General features: G+C 37.4%; 1 protein-coding gene across 34 annotated transcripts in view; it reads left to right on the top strand.

Moving 5' to 3' along the window:
- Positions 1–21,326, top strand: part of MECOM (MDS1 and EVI1 complex locus) — a 534,978-nt gene extending 513,652 nt beyond the window's left edge. For 30 of the 34 annotated variants that reach the window (XM_070582348.1, XM_008531220.2, XM_008531195.2 and 27 more), the window contains 7 exons: positions 3,906–4,072; positions 5,141–5,218; positions 8,237–8,406; positions 10,615–10,759; positions 14,533–14,769; positions 15,615–15,798; positions 19,772–21,326. In XM_070582348.1, coding sequence (XP_070438449.1) covers positions 3,906–4,072; positions 5,141–5,218; positions 8,237–8,406; positions 10,615–10,759; positions 14,533–14,769; positions 15,615–15,798; positions 19,772–19,906 — 1,116 coding nt within the window. In that variant the 3' untranslated portion in view covers positions 19,907–21,326. The remainder of the gene's footprint in view (positions 1–3,905; positions 4,073–5,140; positions 5,219–8,236; positions 8,407–10,614; positions 10,760–14,532; positions 14,770–15,614; positions 15,799–19,771) is intronic. The other 4 variants (XM_070582333.1, XM_070582332.1, XM_070582331.1 and 1 more) reach the window with 1 other exon arrangement.
- The last annotated feature ends 940 nt before the right edge of the window (positions 21,327–22,266 follow it).

The raw sequence follows: 22,266 nt of genomic DNA, 5'->3' as shown, positions 1-22,266 counted from the left end.
ATCGTTTCGTATAATCAGATTGTCACTTTAATAGTTTTAATGAGAAACTTCTTTATGTCATCAATTATCGGCTGCCAGATAATAAATGTGAGGCTAAGTGCTTAGGACCCAGTTGATGATATCTTGCCTGCTAAAATGTTTTTAAAAATACTAACTTTATTTGACTAGAGAGATAACTACATTTTTTGGTAGGAGCTAGGGAATTGTGTTTAAATATTAGTTTGCGTCAGTATAGAGTTACTAGCCTCTTGGGGACTGGAAGGGGGTGAAATGACTTCCTCTTCCAGACATCTGGCTGCAGATACCATCAATGACTATTATATATGTAAGTAGAAATTACTGTTCCGTACAAAAACCTGTCATTTACTGATCGGAGATTAGCTGATGACATTAATAGGACACAGGGCAATGCATTTCTAAAATATATGCTCATTTTCCTCCTTTATTTTCCCCATTCTCAGCAAATTTCTTATTCATGGTAGTACACATTGCTCTCTTCATTGGATTCTTCATAATTGAAAAATATGGATAGCTAGATTCTGTTCCATTTATCCCAATTCACCTTGATTTTTAAAATACCAGGTCAGACTTTAAAATGAATGTCAATACTTCTACTCCTGTAAAATGCATATTCTTTCAGGAGGATCATCATGAGTCAGCACAGATAACTAGAGAAAGTTGGAGTTTTGACCCACACATTAGATAAAGCTCATTTCGATCCAAAACCTTAATCCAAGATATAGAGTAGGGCTGCTATTGGTGACAGAACTGCTAAACTAATTCAACTGGCTGATGTTGTAGTCCCTTCTGTTTTTCCTAATGGGGAAACTTATTCTTTTTAGCTGAAGTCAAGTGCTATAAGAGCAAATCTTATGAAGATGAAAGAAAGAATTCAGTGATGGCTCTTATGTTGCTTTAGTGGTTGCTGGCTGAGCAGAAAGCGGTGTGTGTGTGTGTGTTTGTGTGCGCACGCGTGTGTGTATGGTGTTAATAGCTACCCTCAGCTTGCTTCCCATCTTCCTTCTCTCTCCCTTTCCCCCACTGCGATTTAATCCCCTTTTCCTTTCATACCAGAAACCAAAGCTGGGGGTAGCTTCTAAGAGAGGCCCTCTGATAACCCCTATTCTTTTTCCTATTATCTTTAAGAATGTCGTTATTTAGTCATCAAGCCCATAATATATTTTCTTGTTTCCTGATAGTTTTCCCAAATTGAAACAGTTTGAGGTAAAGTAATCACAGTGATCTTTCTTCAGAAGGAGCTATTAGCAGCTACTAAAGCAAGACACATTTCTCAACAGCCAATTGCTATTAAATGACTTGAAGGACTTGTAGTTTATATGTGCTAGAGATGAAAGCCGAGAATAATAATAGTCATGAGTAAGCTATTTTCCATATAAAAGGAAAAGTGTTTCTATAAGATGTATTGCCACAGGAATCTGAGTGTGTCAGCAGGGCAGACACTCAAATGATTTAAAACCACTAGATAATGAAACTTTACTCAAATATTAAATGTACATAAATAAAACATTTATAATCATCACCCACACACTTACTATTCTTCCCAATAAATATATACGATCATGACCCTTACCCTTGCTTGTTACTGCTAATCAGCTTGAAGGCCAGAGGTCATTTTTCACTCAGATAATTTATTCCACGGAGGGTGGGATATCAAAATGCTTTTCTGCAAGGAACAATTAGAAGGAATAAATGCAAATAAAATAGTATCATAAAATATTTCCAGATTGATTTTTAATAAATAAAATCCAAAATAATATGAAAATGCTAATGCTCTGGCTGGAGGGGAATAATGAGTGTATTCTGCAGGGACAGAGTTTCCGCCAGCCTCTCTGAGCAGCATCATCATTCCATATCTCTGCCCTGTGATCAGTATGTGTCAAAATCCTTCATAGTGACAAATGCGCTGTCCACTTGCATCTGTGGAGAATGTTTTAGCAGCTGAGTGATTATGAATCAAACCCCTGAGCTTACAGCCCCTACCGCCTCCCAATGTGTTCACATTTGTCGTCTGACAAGTAAATGTATCTTGACTTTCCTCTGAGATTTTTTTGCACCGTGTTTGATGAAAGACATTTGGCAAATTGGCAGTGGTACCCTGTATGTTGCAATTTGTAGGGAGCATTAGGAGTCCAGGCATGAAATGAGAGGGCAGGCTCCAGGAGAAAGGGAAAAGAAAGAGAGCTAACTACAACATGAATAGTCATTTGAGGAATCAAATGTACAGTATTCCCTTTGTAAGAAGAGAATCACGTTCAGGCCATTCTGTTCAGATTTTGCTCGAGTTGAAGAAGTCAATGGTATTCTATCCATCTGCTTGTCCACGGAATATATGTTTTGTTAATTTTCCTTTTGAGTAGGATGCCTTGCCTTTTTTTTAAGCTGACCTGGTAAATTAGGCCTCCAACTCTGTCCTGCCATCTCATCAGCAAGAGAGACATCCTTTTGGGATTGAACAGTTTGAGTGTGCAGTTGTTACCATTTTCATCCCTGCTTGGAGCCTTCTGGTCCACCACCCCAGCTCTTTGAGAAACGTACAGAGTGCATGTAGAGAGCAAACACCTTTTTAACAGCTTTCTGAGCTCTCCAGTGGCAGAGTGTCCTGAGATGCAAATAGATAATGGGTGAGTTGATTTAACAAGATGGCCAGAGAGTTTGCTTTTCCTACTTAAAAATTCAGTATTAAGCAGCTTCCAAATAAAATGTGAGCACTGAGGAAACAATATTTTGGGAGAGTTGAAAGAAAGGCACGAATCCTTCTAACTGTGCACCGTGAGGATCAAGCTATCTTTAAAAGTAGATGCCACCTTCTGATTGTGACTCTGTCAATACGTGAGCAGGTGGGACAAAAACTTGAAGCTTATAAGCAAAATCAATTAGGTTGTTTGAGGGGAAGAGTTAGTCAGGATAGTTTTTCTTCAAGAATATTTATCTAAGAGTGTCGTTACACTACCTGTTCCCCATATTTTATAATGCTCGTGCCGAGTTACATGAAGTTATGATGATATATCATGAACTGTGATTTCAACTCACTCTTTGTCCAGAACTAGTTAATATTTCATCAAAATTCTTTGTATATGGCTCCACTTAAAAATCTAGGGGGCCAGCCCCGTGGATGAGTGGTTCCACATGCTCCGCTTCAGCAGCCTGAGTTCGCGGGTTCAGATCTGGGGTGTGGACCTACTCCACTCATCAGCCATGCTGTGGAGACATCTCACGTACAAACTAGAGGAAGATTGGCAACAGATGTTAGGTCAGGGTGAATCCTCCTCACCAAAAAAAAAAAAAAAGAAGAAAAAATCTAGTATATCAGATATTAACTTAGCATAGTCTTAGGCAAAACACTTCTTGCACGTTCAATGTTTTCTTGCTGCATTACACACATTTGGCTTAAGCTGTCACTTTCAAACACTTGATGTTTTTCACGCTGTGAGTTCTTTTCATGGGACGCTATGCGTCCTGTGGTTATTATTACCTAGGCAATGCATACTGGCCTTTCTCTATAATTTCTGGTTTACTATTGATTTCCATCACATAATACTAATGTTGTATTTTAATTCAATAAAAAATCTAATTTGGCTTCATTATCTGACGTGTATTTCACTGCTCAGTTGTATATCAAATTATTATAAAATGATCTAACCAAGGTCTTATGAAAACATTCACCCAGCATTTTACAAACTTGGTTCTACCTTCGCTATTTCCAAGATCAATGGATTTTCTTGTTGTTTGTCTAATACTGGGATATTACAACCTCTTTCTACAGCCCATTGCATTCAGCAGATTTGATGCTTCCTCTTATTAATGATTTCTTGGTTTGCTAGAGATTATTCCAGAAGAAAAGATGTTGGACCCGTCCTTCACGGTCTTGTGCTTTTCCCTTCCAGATGTCAGCTATTGAAAACATGGCGGAGAAGCTGGAGAGCTTCAGTGCCCTGAAACCTGAGGCCAGTGAACTCCTGCAGTCAGTCCCCTCCATGTTCAACTTCAGAGCGCCTCCCAGCGCCCTGCCAGAGACCCTGCTGCGGAAAGGCAAAGAGCGCTACACCTGCAGGTATCTGCGGTCAGGGAGGGCTGGCCTTCCAGAGATCTCCCCTCTGCTTTCCAAAGGCCCTGCTGTTTGCTTTGGAAATTATTCTTGATTGGATGATTAATAGCCACCATGATAGATCTCAAGCACTTCAAAGTACTCTTTATTTAGTGAGATATAAAAATACTGCTTTTAAAAAATTATTATTAAATGAGAATTTTAACACAGGCCATTTGGTTGTGATAAATGAGTTTGGAAACAGTCCAAATACTATCTACTTGTTTCACTTTGATATTTATGAATTTTCTTTCACAGTTAATTATTTTCATCCAAAGGTATTCTACTACTGTCCTCAAGCATACATTTATTAATTGTCATGGCATTGAAGAATAAGGCCATTAATGAAGGACGAATAAGGTCGATAAGTGAAGAAAGCTAGTTAATAAGTTTCTTGTTACTCGTCAGTAGTACAGTAAAGCTTGTTTTCTTTTTTTTTCAATAAATCGTGCTTATCATTTCTGAATTGTCTTCAGAAATTTGTGGCATCTGACTCAGGCATATCAATTTATCTGCTCTTTGGAAAATGTGTCACTTGCTTTCCAGAAAAGCTTTTGTAAGAACATATCTTGATGGATGAGGTCTTAGAATCTTGTCTGATCTGATACCACTCAATGTACAGAGCATTGTCACTGTGGCTGACACGTAAAATGAGTTGAAACATTTGAAGTCTGTTTACATCAACCCAGAATCACAGACTCTTGTCATTTTTTTATCCCCTTGTCTGGTTCAGTTTTGTGAATATAAAGATACAGAGTTAATAAAAGAGGCGTATGGAGGTCATCAAACCTAAAGTCTATTTTCATAAACCACTTGCTTATGCATGAGCAAATCCAGCAGATCTTATAAAGCAGCCTTTATTTGTAGAGTTATTTATATCTGTAGAATGGCTTTGTTGCAAATTTTAAATACCAAAGACATGTGAGTTCCATGTAAGATTAATTAAATCAGGAATAAGCATCTGGCTTCTATGCAGCTTGAGTGAAATAAAGTCTATTGTGCTGACTTTCTCTTATAAACATCTTTTCCTAACAGATACTGTGGCAAGATTTTTCCAAGATCTGCGAACCTCACACGGCACTTGAGAACCCACACGGGAGAGCAGCCTTACAGGTTTGACAAAGATTTTTACTCAGTATCTCGATCAATATTATAATAAATAAAGTGGACTCGTTGCCACAATTTTAAAGTAGGCTGCTTTTGTGCATGTCTGAATGTATGTCTATTCTATTTTGAGTGAAAGAATAATTAACGAACAGCTAGGATAAAAATGAGAAGAGTCTTAATTTCTTTAATCAAGGCTTCTTACATCTCAGTTTAAAAGGTCTGGCAATGTCTAGTACAGAATAGGTGTTTAAGAAATGTTAGCCATTTAAAAAATCATTTAAAAAATAATTTGGTGCTCCTCCTTCCCAATAATTAGTGCTATTTTAATGGACAATAATCATGACATTGCAGTCCCTCGCTTTTCCAAGCCTTAAATCTCTGCTAGAAGTTAACAACCCGTATATAACTTTGTTTTCCCAGTACAGCTAAGTCAATGTCCACACGTCCCACTAGGATGTTTAAAGAATAAGCTTTAACCTGGGGAGGAAGAAGAAAACCTGGAACTGGCATAGAATAGGTAAAATAGAATGTATTACAGCAAGAGGAGTAATCCACCAACAATTTCTAAAGTGCCTCTTAGCCTATTGTGTTAAATGTCAACATCAGTCATGATCTTGATTGAAATGTCAAGATCAGTCCCACATGACACGTGGGACGGGTGTCTAATTTTAATGTTATCGTTTACTAAAGAATGAAAATAATCAACATTCTCCCTTCCAGTTTTAAAGTATAATCTATCTTGTTTAATGTGCGATGCCTTGCACAGCGTATAGGTACTAATAAATATTTCTTCAAAGAATGAATGTTATTTTTCTTAAGTAATATCATAATTTCATTCTGCTTTGAAATCCTTATGCATTGTATATGTAAAATCATTTTTGTCTGAATGCTCAATTTTTCCATTAAAATAAGTAAGTTGTTTATGAGGTTTCAAAGACATTTTTACGTACAAGAATAAGAAAATGGACAGACCGGTGCTTAATTGAAGATAATTGAAGTTTTAGGAGAAAACTAGAGGGACTTAAACTCAGAAAATAATACAGTGTTTTCTTACATGTTTGGCTTTCTTACATGTTTTATAAATCACTAATCGTTAAGTGATATTTCTACTTTCTGTGTGATAGAATGCACGTGCTATAATAGGTCTCAGAGAGATATGAAAATGGGATGTGTTAGGTGATTTCCCTTTTCGAGAAAATTTCATATCCAAGTAATTCTGCTTAAGTGGAAGGAAAAATTTCCACATTTACATTTTTTAAGGCCAAGGGTCTGGTATGCAACTATGATATCATGCCCATTTTACTCTTTCTTTGTACCTGAATTCAGTGATTTTATTCTACCCCATAAATGGTGCTATTATTATATGTATTTTTAAAAACACAAACCAGAATTTTGGCATAGCTGGAGATCTTAATTATTTGTCCAGCTCCTTTATTTTATAAGTAAAAATATTCAAATCCACAGATGCTAATTGCCTTCTCTCAAGTCTGGTATTAACAGATCCGGAATTACAACCCAGGCCTACAGCTCTCATGTCAGCGTTTTTATCTCATAGCATGATCTCAAAGCCTCCCTTGACCCCTGTGTTCACATCCAGTGACAAGGAAGGCTGGGTCGTGTACTGCTCAGGATTGTGTTGTGTGTTCATTTTAAGAATTTCTGAGCCTTAGGCTTTAATCTGATCTGTCCCTCAACCACTTACTAATTTACTGGAGTAGAATGGAATGACTTTTTATTTGGGAGCACTCGACCTTTTGGCCAAGACATTAGCAGAGGAAAGATACCAACTTACAGATGATTACTATTGGTTAGAAAGTCCTTATTGGCGGATTTTATTCCTATTAGAGTGGATGATGTTTATTAGATTTGGAAAAGCTTCTCCGCATACAAGCAGAAAGTTGGAAGCATGTCAAAGATAAAATCTCTCTTTCTCGTGATTTGTGTGGAAAACGTTTTGAGTGAAAATTTTTCTAAAGTGTTGGACGGGAGTACAGTTTTTTCTATTAGTATTTCCTAGGTTTTTCTGCTCAGTACAACGTAAATGTGCTAGTTGTACTATGTTCTCATCCCAGTGGGCTTTGGAAGTTGACCAAGTTATTGCAGAGAAGGCTATGACTCCATATATGTATATATTTTTCAACAGCAGAGGCTAAAATATTACAACTACTATCAATGTGAGATTTCACACATTTTTTAAGTAATATTATGACTGAGGAAAGTTGAGGAATCTCATGGTGCCAGAATAGTTTTTTAAGGGGGAAAATTAAATCAGTCCTTGACCTGGTTTATTGATACTATGCCAAAGTACCTAGCTTAACAGATTTGTTTTCTCCACCAAACTAACTAGACTTCTGGCATCAGGGAGAGACAGCCCTAGAAGCCCAAACACTTCGAGTGGAATGGGGTGATTTCTGATGTAGAGCGCTTGAACCAGTGAGCCTGCATTCAAAAGTGGGAGGACAAGGGCCCTTCACACATGGAAGAATGAGTTAAGGATTTTCTGCCGGCTAAGTTAGAAATCTTCACTTAAAAGTCATCTGGAGAAAAGTGGAGTTTTTCTTTCAAGCTACGCACAAACGAAAAATCATAGACACAAATAATGCAATGTTTACTTTAAAATGCCAGAGAAGACCCCATAAATTACCCCTTTCTGGTGGCGAGAGAGGGATTACATTTTTATTTTCTGACTAAAGCAGAACTTCAAGGTAATTTATGATTTTTTTTATCTCATGGAAGGCAGAAACAATTAGCCAACTAATAATAAGTGCCTTCCTGAAAGATAGACCTGGTTCAGAACTGCCACAGACTCTTTAAGAAAAATAGAACTGGAAAATTGGAGGGAAAGGTCATGAAAATCTTTGAAGAAATCAGTCTATTTGAACTGAAATCTTGACTGTGTGAATAATGCCTGTGCCTTTTCTTTAAAAGTTGTTTTATGGGGGTTAATTTTGGATATCTGGTTTACTCGTCTTGAGAGATATTTTTCGATTTGCTTGCAAGTATTTTCTCTGTGTTTATTTTCAGATGCAAATACTGTGACAGATCGTTTAGCATATCTTCTAACTTGCAGCGGCACGTTCGCAACATTCACAATAAGGAGAAGCCCTTCAAGTGTCACTTATGTGATAGGTGTTTCGGTCAACAAACCAACCTAGACAGACACCTAAAGAAACATGAGAATGGGAACATGTCTGGTAGGTACTCGGTCGTGTTATGAGGAGAAGAGGGCTTAGCTTTCTTATTTTAAAAGGTAATTGTGATCTTTTTTCTCTGATTCCACTTTGACACCAGAATCAGATCCTACTGTGAAAATTGGCAGCACATTTCCTTTCAGATTTTAGCATGATGTGATCATTGAATAATAGACAACTCAGGACCTCATTTGGATTTTTTTTTATTCTCCTGGATTTAGAGCCATCGCAATAAGCAACCTCAAGCGAAGAGAACCATGACCCACATTCACAGGAGACTTGTGAATCAAGAGTTTCTAAATTGCAGGGAACAACTTTCAACCTATTGGCACAGACTGTGGCCCCCAGGCATGGGAGGATTGCCAGGTGGCAGCCCCATAATACCATGCTCTGGGTATCAACCCAGAAATCACGGCTACTTTTGCAGAAGGCCTGCAGTTCAGAGAACCACTCCAGGGTAACTTTTTTCAAGATCAGTGATAGAAGATTGTCGACCAGATCAGAGCTACCTAGAGCAGATGATTTGTGATTTTGGTCACAAATTCTGATGCAGAATTAAGTTGAGAGTAACTGGCAAAAAACTTGCCTTCCCTTAACTGACACTTGCCAGCACATAGAAAAAGAGATGGTCTGTTTTCTTGCCTTTGGCTTCTAATGGTTAGATAATAAGCCATTAACTAATATTTTCCAGCTGGCGTATGTGTGTGGAGCCAACCTGTACAGCCATAATTTGTTTCTAAAGAATCGAGAAAATTCTTGGGGGCGAGCATGGAATTTAGGAGAAGAGATTTTAAGAACAGAAAAAAGTTGGATTTACACAAAGTAGTAATTATTACTTAAGGAAATTATTTTATTATTAATCCTTTCTTCACTGTACAAGCACATTTCTTATGACCTTGGATGGCTACGGCTTAGAACTATATCCTGTTCACTTCCCTCAAAGCCAAAAAATCTAATGATCATGGTTTAAAAATATCAGATTTTAGAGACAGAAGTCTAAACCAATATGCAAAACTGGCCAGACTGTCTAACTGTGTGTACTCTTAGAGTTTACCACTATAACTTTTCCAATCAAAATTATTTCAGAAAAAAATAAGTTAAAAATGTAACATGAAAGTTAAATATTTATCTGTCAACCCAGATTATAACTTCTTTAGGCTGGGAGATGTTCTAACCTCTTGTTTTTGTCATCTGGACTATTGTGATGAACTCTTAGACTATAGATATTTTGTGGGCGAGATAAACAGCATGAAATGAATGTTAGTCTAAAGTTTGACCACATATAAAGTTTTTATAGTGTCTAAATGTATGGAAACCTTACAGCAATCTTGTGATACAGGCATTATGATTCTGGTTATATCAGTAGGAAGCTGAAGATCATCCGGCAATCAGCAGATGCAATTTTGTCCTCTAAATACTATACCACCCCAATCTCTGGGCTGGTGTCTTCTGAGTCTACCCACTGCTTAGCCACCAGATCAGAATGTAGAATTCTCAGCATGTTTTCAGACTTTGTTTGGTAACATACTTTAGCACAGGAGCAGTAAACATATATTGACTGCAACCAGGACTGGGTGTGCAGGATCTTCTGGCAGAATCTATTTAAGACCTTTCTATAATTTGCCTCACCCTATCTCCTCCTTGTAGGAATGAAAATGTTCCCATGTCACAGTGGGAATAGGAAGAATCCAGTGGGAGAAACAACATCTTTCAGATCCTGTACTTCATGATTTCAGTAGTTCAAAACATTCTCCAAGGGACTTTTTTTTTTTTTTTTGTAAGATTGGCCCTAAGCTAACATTTATTGCCAATCTTCCTCTTTTTTTTTTCTTTTCCTCCCCAAAGCCCCAGTACATAGTTGTATATCCTAGTTGTGAGTCATTCTAGTTCCTCTATGTGGGACGCCGCCACAGCATGGCTTGATAAACGGTGTGTAGGTCCGTGCCCAGGTTCCAAACTGGCCTCTGGGCCTCTGAAGTGGAGCATGCAAACTTAACTACTTGGCCTTGGGGCCGGCCCGCTAAAGGACTTTGATTAGCATGTGCCCTATGGTAAATTGGGAAGACTTTGACCTCCTAAAGTTGCCATTATTAATATTCAAAAGAGCCTGTTTTAGGAAACAACATTGATTAAATGAAGAAGGAGTGGGGTTCAAAATAAGTTGCCATATAGTTAATAGTCCTATTCACAAAAGGCTTTCTCCCCCCTCAGGTACGGCAACATCATCGCCTCATTCTGAACTGGAAAGTACAGGTGCCATTCTCGATGACAAAGAAGATGCTTACTTCACAGAAATTCGAAATTTCATTGGGAATAGCAACCACAGCAGCCAGTCTCCCAGGAACACAGAGGAGAGGTAAAACTGGATTTTTCCTGTTTAAATGGTGTGAGTTCCGAAATGAATGTTTTCCAATGCATTTTCTCTGCTCACTTTCATGACACTACTATTACTCCTACCCCCAACGGCTGGTATTTATTTCGTGCAGATTAAAAACCAAAGGGCCAGCCCCAGTGGCCTAGTGGTTGAGCTCAGCGTGCTCCACTTCAGTGGCTCGGGTTCAGTTCCAGGACGTGGACCTACACTACTCGTCTGTTAGTGGCTGTGCTGTGATGCTGCTCACGTAAAAAAGGAAGAAAAGAGGAAGATTAGCAGTGGATGTTAGCTCAGGGGGAATCTTCCTCAGCAAAAAACAGACAGACAAACAAAAACTAAATGCTCTTCTAAGCACTTTACTATGTCTATTAATGAATTTAATTATCCTAATAACCCTATGAGATATAGCAACGGTTATTATGTAATTTTATCAGTGAAGGAGTGGAGACTTTGAAGGTTAACTAGCTTGCCAGAGGTCACAAAAGTAATAAGTGGGATTCAACCTGGGCTTTCCAATTCCAGGGCCCATGCTTTTGCCACCATACTCTTCTGCCTCTCTTGAGAGCTAACTAGAATATTTTATCAAAACTTGTCAGGTAGAAAGGAAAGCCACCACAGGGATTCAGTTGAATCACTGGCCAATAGTGGTTACTATTATATATGATATATTATAGATAGTACAGATAATATGTGACTGTACATGTTATATGACTATATGCATATGACTATGCATATCTGTATATATATTTATGTATTTATGTCTTGCATATTTATATATGAAATACCCATTTAGTGTCACCCAAGTATTTTTTACACAGAAACCATTTGAGACGTCTTAATAAGATTCTGTCACTATCTTATATGCTCTCAAGTGGATGCTCATTTAATTCCGGTGTGTTTGTTTCAGTGGCTATAACCATCCTTGTTTTTAGTGACCTGGTACACTAGCTCCCTCTTGTCAGCATCAACATCAAGCATATATGGTGTAATTAATAAAGAAACATTTTTAATGCTGCTGATAATAATTAACACTTACCTAGTATTTTACATTTTATGTGATGTTAGTGAAACATCATTTCACCAAAACTACTGGATTTAATTTTTCTTATCTGTAACTTTTAATTAAATATCTCACATTGAGAGCTAGGTTTTTCTGAACATAATTAAATTAGGATGCTGCATTGTAAATTTTCATGTAACATGAGAGTTCTATTATGGGCCAGTCCCAGTGGCCTAGTGGTTAAGTTTGCCACACTCTGTTTTGGTGGCCTGGGTTCGGTTCCTGGGTGCGGACCTATACCACTCATCTGTCAGTGGGCATGCTGTGGTGGTGGCTCACATACAAAAAGAGGAGGATTGGCAGCAGATGTTAGCTCAGGGTGAATCTTACTCAGCAAAAAAAAAAAAAAGAAAAGAAAAGAAAAGAAAAAAAGAAAGTTCCATTACTTTTCATCACACAAATATTATTTAACCATAATAATGTCTTCTAGTTTTGATGCTATTAAAAGTCAAAGTTAATTATTTTAGGTAGTTTTTCCATTAAGGCAAGCTTCAGCTAAACATTATTTCCCAAGATAAGGTAGAAATATATAACCTCTTCTTTTCTTCAACTTATATAACTTAACTAAACTCTATAACTCTTTTAACTAAAGAAAAAAAAAGAAGATCTGCTGTTGCATGACCCTTCCCAGCCTCTAAGAAGTCTTATAAAAACTACAACTTTGTGCAGTTGGAGTATCTTTCTCTCTGCTCACCCATTTGTATGTGTGTGTGTGTGTGTGTGTGTGTGTGAGAGAGAGAGAGAGAGAGAGAAAGATGAGGCAGATGATAAGTACAAAGTAATAAGGACAAGCAAGAAAGGAGTCACAATCTTACGTTTTGATCATGATATTTACAAATAAGTAATATTGAACCAAAAATACCATCTGGGTTCTGAGATGCCTTTTCAGATTTTCTAGCTCTTAAGTGGAGACCTGTGAGCCCATAGAGCTGCAACAGCTGGCTTCAACATGTCTCAACAGCACAGAAGTAAGAAGACTGAGTCATCTAACTTCCCCCCTCGACTCCTATTGGGCTACTTTTGATAAATAATTTATCCTCCATAAATTGTCGTGTTTGAAAGCACAATTAACAAATAGATATCTTAATCAGATTGGCTTTGTTACTTTTGGTTTTCATCCATGCACTCTTTTGTTCTTTTACTTTTTCTTTCATTTTTAAAAATAACAATTTCAATCCCTTCAAGCCAGCAAATTGGCAATGTATCTGGAAACTAATAATTTACGTCTGTGCAAAACATGTTTTCATCGTTCTTTGATAAAACAGGTTAAGAGATTGGTTATATAAAAAGCTTAATAATGATGATAGGACTTTTTCTAGGATTTTTACTCTATGCATCTTTCAGACGCAAGAGGGTTTTATTTTTTAAACTTTTTACCCTGGGAAATCTAAATGCTAAATTACACTTATTTTTTGTGTGTGGGAAAGTGATGAGGTGCATTGCTGATACGTGGTCTTCCGTAGTCTGAAAAATAGTTCCCTGAAATGTGAAAATCGTACATGACGGTAACAACAACTCAACAGTTTCCACGAGTTTTCTGAATTAGTGACTAGGAAAAGGAGCAAGACCAACGGAGAGATTATGAATGGCTAGGCCATCGGGACCCCTGGATGCCTGTGATGTTCTATCCCTAACAAGCTTCCTGAGTTTGAGGGAGTGCCTTAATTTCTCTGCTCATATGTCTTTAAAAGGAGGAGGTTAGGAAGAAAGATTCTCTAGTTCAAAGCATTTATAATTATTTTGTAACTTAATTTCAACTTTTAAATCTTACAATGAAACTTAAATTCAGTTTACACATACTTTAATGTTTAGGTCCTGAAAAGTTTATCCTAGTTTTATAAATACTGTCAAATGTATTAAAATGGGACTTCTATATAATTAAACTATTTTTTATAATTAAACTTTTGAATCACATATTACAGTCCCTGCAACCACAAACTAAAATATAGCAGTTGACTTTTAAAATACAATATTCTTCTTTGTATCATTATATTAAGACATGCTTGCTAAGTAGGCTTTCAAAGATAATTGTACAATTACAATTTTAGATCACTTCCCGCCCAAAGTTATCCTGGAGAGCAAAGGATTTTTTTACATTCAGACCATCAAGGACAATTTGATAAGAGCCGATGAGCTCTCAGTCACTTCCAAGTTTGAGTGTTTAAGTGGTGTCTACCACAAATGTCACCTAGAAATATCAAATACCCGTTGGTCCTTGGCAGCTACCGTAACATTTTCTTGGAATTCTTAGATTCACTTTAGACATATGTGTTGAAGCTTTTGTGAGTGTTGCTCAGGGATATGAGTTTTCCAGAAATTTATTATTTTAAATGGTGGGCACTTGTAATTAGGCAACATTATGTAGAGAGAACATTTGTGTGCTTTTTACATCATATATAACAATATCATTTATCAGGCAAAAGCCTGATAAAGAATAAGAGACTGAGATTGTTTTTCCAGTTCTGCCAGAGGCTCCATTTATAATCTGAATAATGAACCAATTATTTTCTTTTCTTCATTTTCTCATCTGAAGTTACATTATTTTCCCATGGTTTCCAGAAAGTATAAACAATAAATAGACTAGAGAAGTATGGAAAAATCTAAACTGTTGTTAGGAAGACATGATAATTAAGCTAACGCACATTTAAAAATGGAACCAATCATTGGACCTTTTTCTTTTTCATGCTTTTGGAAGAATGAATGGCAGTCACTTTAAGGATGAAAAGGCTTTGGTGGCCAGTCAGAATTCAGATTTACTGGATGATGAAGAAGCAGAAGATGAAGTGTTGTTAGATGAGGAGGATGAAGACAACGATATTACTGGAAAAACGGGAAAGGAACCAGTGACCGGTAATTTGCATGAAGGAAGCCCTGAGGATGATTACGAAGAAACCAGCGCCCTGGAGATGAGTTGCAAGACGTCCCCAGTGAGGTGAGTGCCTCAGGTGATGTTGGTAAATAAGCAAGCGTAGACGCACATATAATTCCTCCTGCTCTTTCCTTCCACTAGAGCAATATTTCAGGTGATAAGCAATTTGTGAGTAATAAATCCTAAAAAGGTAAATTTGAATTAGCAAGGAATACTCAGTGGATTAATTCTAACTAGATGAAAATAAGGTGGCCATCAACATAATCCGCAAGAGTATAAATACATCAGTGTTTGTGGAACTCTGATTAACCTGAGGTAGGAAGTAGAAATGAAAATTATAAAGTACACAATCAGTTATTTAGACTCTACCTATAAAACTGAAAGAAAAATAGAGATTTCAACATTATCTAATTCATTCAAAAATCTGGTGTCTTATAAGTCAAATATTATTGAGATAAATTTCACTTAATTTGATATATATGTAGTCTATATACATAGATTTTTAGACGGAAAATATTAACCAATGGTTAAATTGATGAGAATATTATATTTTCATATGGATACTGGGTGCTAACTAAATATTATCACAACTGGCTTTATTTCAAATGGAAATTATGGACGTATGAATTCTGTCTCCACTGCTTTGCTGATTTCACATGTCATTGACTTTCACTCTTTGTCTCAAATATATGCTTCCTTTAGTTATGAAAAATCTTAAAAGAAATCATTTTTAAGATATAGTATTTGTAAACATTTTAAAGAACTCAATAATTGATGCATGCTACTTTATACTGCAAATATAATATGAAGTTTGACAGCTGTATAGATTCAAATGAAAAGTGATTTGATTGGATGACAAACTGGAAAAGAAAAAAAATCCTCTGTGCTTTCCCATTGGTTCATTTTAGGTATAAAGAGGAAGAATATAAAACTGGACTTTCTGCTCTAGATCATATAAGGCACTTCACAGATAGCCTCAAAATGAGGAAAATGGAAGATAATCAATATACTGAAGCTGAGCTGTCTTCTTTTAGTACTTCCCATGTACCGGAGGAGCTTAAACAGCCGTTACACAGAAAGTCCAAATCACAGGTACATATTTTCCTGCAGTCTAGCATCATGATGACATGGTGCCTTTGATGCCAAAGGCAGATAGTCGATCTTTATAATATTCTAGAATCTGAACAGGTTCAGATGCTTTACTCAAAATGTTCATATCTTTACTCTATGACTGAATCCAAAATAGTTAACCAATTTGTTGTTAGTGCCGTTGAGTAGATTCCAACTCCTAGTGACCCTGTGGACAGCAGAGCAGAACCCTGCCTGGTCTTTTTGGGCCATCCGCTCACCTTCTGGTACTATATCACATAGATGCTCTGTGCTATTCATAGGGTTTTCATGGCCAGTGTTTTTGGAAGTGGGTGGCCAGGTGCTTCTTCCTAGTCTGTCTTAGTCTGGAAGCTCTGATGAAACCTGTCCACCATGGGTGACCCTGCTGGTATTTGAAATATCGGTGGCATAGCTTTCAGCATCACAGCAAGATGCAGCAGATGCCGTAGTATGACAACCGACAGATGGATGGTATGGTTCCCTGACCGGGAAACAAACCCGGGTGATGACGGTGAGACTACCAAGTTAATCAATACAGCAATTAATATGGATGCATTCTGCACAGAAACTTCTGTGACAAACCCTGTCCTATAATAATCTTTCCTTTACTTTGCAATTCTCTTACTTCTGTAGAAATAGCCCATAATGTTTGCTTGCACCTATTTATATATTACTTTAGAATTATTTTCTAATTGCTTTGTATCTATAGTTTTTATCAACCCAATTATATTTTAAGAGTTTTGGAGAGTGAATTCTGTCCTTATTTTTTTGTCCCTTACTATATATAGTTAAGTAACAAGTCATCTAATTATAGAATTTAGGAGTAAACTGAGGTCAGAGATGAAATGAGTTGCTGACAAAAGTCTGCAGCAACTTAATGGCAGATCTGGAAATAAAACCTATCAATTTTTATTGTGTGAATGAACAAATGGTGCCCAAGTTCATTGGGCTCTACAGCATTCTATTAGCACCGTGGTAACTAAAATAAATCCAGTTAGGGATCCATAAATACCAATTAAAAACCTCAATTCTTTTATCATAAAAAAAAAGGAAGTCAGTACTTTTTACTTGACAATCACACTCAACCAGATTGTTCATTCAGGTCAATTAGAAAAAGGTGCTTCCTGTTATTATCATATTTGTTGGTCATTTTGGTCTAATTGTTTGATCCATTCGTCTACTTTAGAGGTGGCCTAACATATCAAACCATGTGACCATGTTGACTTGTACATTTGGAAATTATTTCCTATTTGGCTGAGATGTTTTGGGCTGGTCTTAACATCAAATGTGGTCATATCTCAGCTAAGGTGGGGAAAACATTACACCACTGAGATAATTTGAAGTTTTAAATATCAATCAGTTCAGTAAAAAGTCTAAGAGATCATGTATAGTAATAGGAAAAAAAAAGTGTTTTTTTCTGAATTGAAGTAAAAGGAGCCAGCCTCACACTGCACTTGCCTAGCCCCCTGAACTTGAGTACATCACTGCATGATTATGGATACCATTTCCTCATTGTAAAGCGGGGTGAGTGGAGCAGATAGCTAAGATTCCTTCCTGCTCTATGATTTAACTGACAGAAAGGTGAATTTTCAGGTTCTAACATTAAAAGTAAACTAGCCAGAGTAGATATCTCATTTTCACTTAGAGACAACCATAAGAGGTGGCTAGTACTTTTTTTAATCTTTGATGTCCCGTTCTTCTTTCCTTGCTGATCAGAGATACAGGAGGATCTAGATTTTCCTTTTCTTTTAAAATTTCTTTTAATTATTCCACCAAAAATACTTTTCATTATGAGACACAATACCTAAAAATTCCTGAAACTGTCAGAAGTGATAGAAATAGAAAGCGGAAGGGCCTGCAAACCCAGAGATAATGGATATGATAGATTCAGTACCAGCATTTTGACGTTAAGTCCCTGCCCAGCTGGGCTAACAATTGCCATCAAGAAATACCAGCAATCCTAGCTCATATTTTTGTTGTTACTTGATAATGTCACTATATCAGTTTGCAAATGGTCAGGCCTTTTTGCAAATTGACTTTATTTCATGAGACTCTTTATTCATTCACTCAGTTGTTATTAACTGTCACTTATGTGCTGGGCACTGATCTTTGCGCATGAAAATGTTTATTTCCCTTGATTACCAAAGGCAGATAATCTATATTTGCCATTTTCTAGAAGCTGAATAGATTCAGATGCTTTACTGAAAACATCCGTTTGTTTACTCTGTAATTTTTAAAGATTGAATCCAAAGTGGTTGACCAGTACATCAGTGGCTGCATTCTGCATGGAATCCTCTATGAAAAACTCTATCCTACAAAAATCAATTTCATGATAATAGGTGCTAATTATGTCACACTGAGCTGAGCACTGTGTGTAAGTCAGTGCTTGTGGTTCCTCCGCAACCTGTGGAGGCCAGGTTTTGTTATTGCTATCCTCATTTTATATGAGGAAAGTGACCTTGAAAGATTAAGCAATTTGCCCAAGGCCACACAGCTAGTTGAGTAGAGGCAGGTTAGAAGCCAGGATTAAAACTTAGGCTTCCAAAATTTTGTCTGTAGTCCCCTTCATCTTCCTAAATATCGGAATGGGTTTTGTTTAACAGAAACCATTTCAGAATATTCTTTTCTCTTGATCTCTAAAAGTGGGTACATAATTAGAATAGATAGTTCAAGTTCAAAGCTCCTTTACCTAGACTTTAAACTCTGTGACTCAGCCCAGTGCCTGGCATTGAGTAGATGCTTCAGAAATATTTACTATATGTCTGCTGAGATTTTGTAGAGGTCGGGAAAACAAATTGCATACATAAAAGTCAAATGCGTACATTTAGAGCAATGACCCAGCAAATCAAAATCAGCCTGCAAGGGCAGATTTTCTAACTGAGACGCCATGATTAGGGAAGAAACCACAGACCGGCCACATGTCTCAGCATGACTCCCAGAGATGAAATTCTGCTTCACAACAGAGGCATTTCATCCTTGTTTACAGACGGTGGAATGTCTTTGGCAGGACTTTAATGATTCCACTTCAGCAGCATTTGACAAGCAAGTTTAGCCATGGATGAGACCAACAATAGCAAATCAACAGTGAAAAGTTCACTTGCAAGTCAAGAGCAAACATTTCATTTGAATATTTTACTTGGCAGCAAATGGAGGATTCTCTGGGCAGTTATTTCGAATTTGACATGATAATAGGGAATAAAGAGCACTTCCTCATGGGGCACCTCAGCGCACCTCCTGCTCGGCAGACAGTGGAACACAAGCTGGTTAGAATGATGTTGGTCTTGTGTTTCGTTTTATCTTTTGGTAGAACTGACTTGATCTACCTCCACTTGCAAGGTCTTTGGGTGTCAGCACTGAATATTTCAAGTGTGGAGGGGCACTGGAGAAAGGACACTGGATTAAAAGTTAGGCAGGAATAAGTTTTACTTATGCTACTCCACTGCCTAATCAAGTGACCTTGGGCAGGTCATTTCACCTCTTGTGCTCTCAGGTATAAAGTGCAGGAGTTGGTTGGACTATTTCCTCCACTAGCCCACAGTGCTGTCGAGGCCAGTCTGTATCTTATTCATATTTGCAGTTTCAGTCCTAAGCACGCAATAATATTTTTGGTGAGTTGGACATGTCTGTGAACAGCGGATGGATGATTACCGTATTTATGACTGGGGAAGGGGATGGCTCCTGTTTCTTAATGGAAGCACTATTGACATTTTAGGTAGGATAATTAACTTTTTGTCATATAGGTCGTGTAACTGTTGTGACTCCTAGGCACTGAAGGCCAGCAGTAACTCCACGTGGTTAGAACACACAAAAAAAGTCCCACGTTTTTCCAAACACACCCATAAGGGCTGCTGCTTCTCAGGGTCCCTGCTCTTCCTAACATTCGCCAATAACATTCTTCAGATCAAAAGTGATGTTTTTCAAATGCCATTTACCGAGTCTCTCCTCTTTACCCCAGGCATATGCTATGATGTTGTCATTGTCCGACAAGGAGTCCCTCCATTCCACATCCCACAGTTCTTCCAACGTGTGGCACAGTATGGCAAGGACTGCGGCGGAATCCAGTGCCATCCAGTCCATAAGCCACGTATGACATGACCAAGGTTGGCCAGAGTGGGACCAAGTCCAACAGTCACATGGCTCTTTCACATGGGACTACTTAAAAGACTGCTGAGCAGAATGCCTTAGAAACCTGAAGGGTCACTCATTTAAAGTCTGGTGACCTTAAACTGAATGATTAAAAAAACGAAAGAAAGAAAGAAAAAGAAAGAAAAAAGAAACTATTTATTCTCGATATTTTGTTTTGCACAGCAAAGGCAGCTGCTGACTTCTGGAGGATCAATGTGACTTAAAGTGATTCAGTGAAAAGGAAAAACTTGCTGGTCAGAAGGCATCTTCCAGTTCGTCCTGCCCGAGGGTGTGGGTGGGTGAGAGGGGCAGGTGAGGTGGCGGCAGTGATACGAACGAACACTCCATAGGAACTGAATTCTCTTTTTGTACAAGATCACCTGACACATGATTGGGAACAGTTGCTTTTAATTACAGATTTAATTTTTTCTTTGTTAAAGTTTTATGTAATTTAACCCTTTGAAGACGGAAGTAGTTGGATGAAATGCACACTCGATTGTTATAGAAACTATAACAGGGGGTACTTGCTCCCCATTAACTTTTGCCTTCTTAAGTACATTGTTTAAAACTAGGGGAAAAGGGTATGTGTATATTGTAAACTATGGATGTTCAATGCTCAAAGAGGTTAAGTCAGTGAAGTAACCTGTTCATCACCAGTACCGCTGTACCACTACACTAATAAAATGTTTGCCAAATCCTTGTAATAACATCTTAATTTTAGACAATCATGTCACTGTTTTTTAATGTTTAATTTTTTTGTGTTGCGTGTATCATGTATTTATTTGTTGGCAAACTATTGTTTGTTGATTAAAATAGCACTGTTCCACTCAGCCACTACTTTCTGACGTCTGAGGCACACCCCTTTCCGAATTTCAAGGACCAAGGTGACTCGACCTGTGTATGGGAGTGCCAAATGGTGTTTGGCTTTTCTTAACATTCCCTTTTTTTTGTTGTTTTGTTTTCCTTCTTAATGAGCTAAATAAGAATAGATGCAACTTAGTTTTTGTAATACTGAAATTGATTCAATTGTATAAATGATTATAATTTCTTTCATGAAAGCATGATTCTTCTGATTAAAAACTGTACCCCATATTTTATGCTGGTTGTCTGCAAGCTTGTGCGATGTTATGTTCATGTTAATCCTATTTGTAAAATGAAGTGTTCCAGACCTTATGTTAAAAGAGAGACGTAAATAACAGACTGTATTCAATTATTTTGCCCTTTGTTGAGGAACCAGATTTGTTTTCTTTTTGTTTGTAATCTCATTTTGAAATAATCGGCAAGTTGAGGTACTTTCTTCAAATGCTTTGTACAATATAAACTGTTATGCCTTTCAGTGCGTTACTATGGGAGGAACAACTAAAAAATAAAGACTTTCAAAAATGGTTATTTTTCCCACTGTGTGATATTTTCCCTTCTCATGCAATTTTAGTTTCCCTTTGGGATCCAATGACTTAAAGATATGCTGTCTGAGACCTTGATGCCCTAAAAGATACATGGAGTGTGGAGCTTGTTTGTATTGTTGGTCCTTGGGAATTTGGGCTATCTCCCGCTCATTGATCTGAACTTTCTCCATGTCGTGCAAAGTCAGGGCTCATATGGAACACCATGTGGTGCTCAGTATGACTCCCTGTGTGCAACACCATTTTAGTTAGCACAGAGCAAGTTATAGTTTTCCTATTCAGTTTTACATAGTGCATGCAAAAGTTCTGTTTCTTATTCTTATTTTTTGTATGTGTGAGGAAGATTGTCGCTGAGCTAACATCTGTGCCTATCTTCCTCTATTTTATGTGGGATGTTGCCACAGCATGCCTTGATGAGCGGTGCTAGGTCCGTGCCCAGGATGTGAACCTGCGAACCCCAAGCCGCTGAAGTGGAGTGCGTGAACCCAACCACTACGCCATGGGGCCGGCCCTGTCTCTTATTTTTGTTTTTAATTACACAAATACTGTTAACTCATTCACAAGGGGGAAGAACAACCTTTTAGCTTTTCTATGGTCTTTTAAGTCTTTGTCCATATGCAAAATATCGTTTTTTCAGGTTAGAGTCAGAAGGTAGAAATGATTTTGTGTTTCTTTCTTTACTTAAGGAAAACAAAATCACTGCATATTGCTACAAATTCTTCAAAATAATCATTTAGCAGTTACTCCATATTCCATCAGCTTTGATCTACTATAATTTATTCAACCATTTCAATTTTGTTGAAAATTTAGATTTTCTGCTTTTTACTAGTGTAAGCAATGGTATTTTAATTTTCATGCATGTAATTGTTTCTGTGTGTTCATATATGTATATTCAGGGTTGGAATGTGAGAAGTGGTATTTT

Source organism: Equus przewalskii, chromosome 18 (assembly GCF_037783145.1).
Source record: "Equus przewalskii isolate Varuska chromosome 18, EquPr2, whole genome shotgun sequence".
In the NCBI taxonomy this organism is placed as follows: Eukaryota; Metazoa; Chordata; class Mammalia; order Perissodactyla; family Equidae; genus Equus; species Equus przewalskii.
The sequence above is the reverse complement of the archived record's forward strand: the minus strand, read 5'-3'. Positions and strand labels throughout refer to the sequence as shown.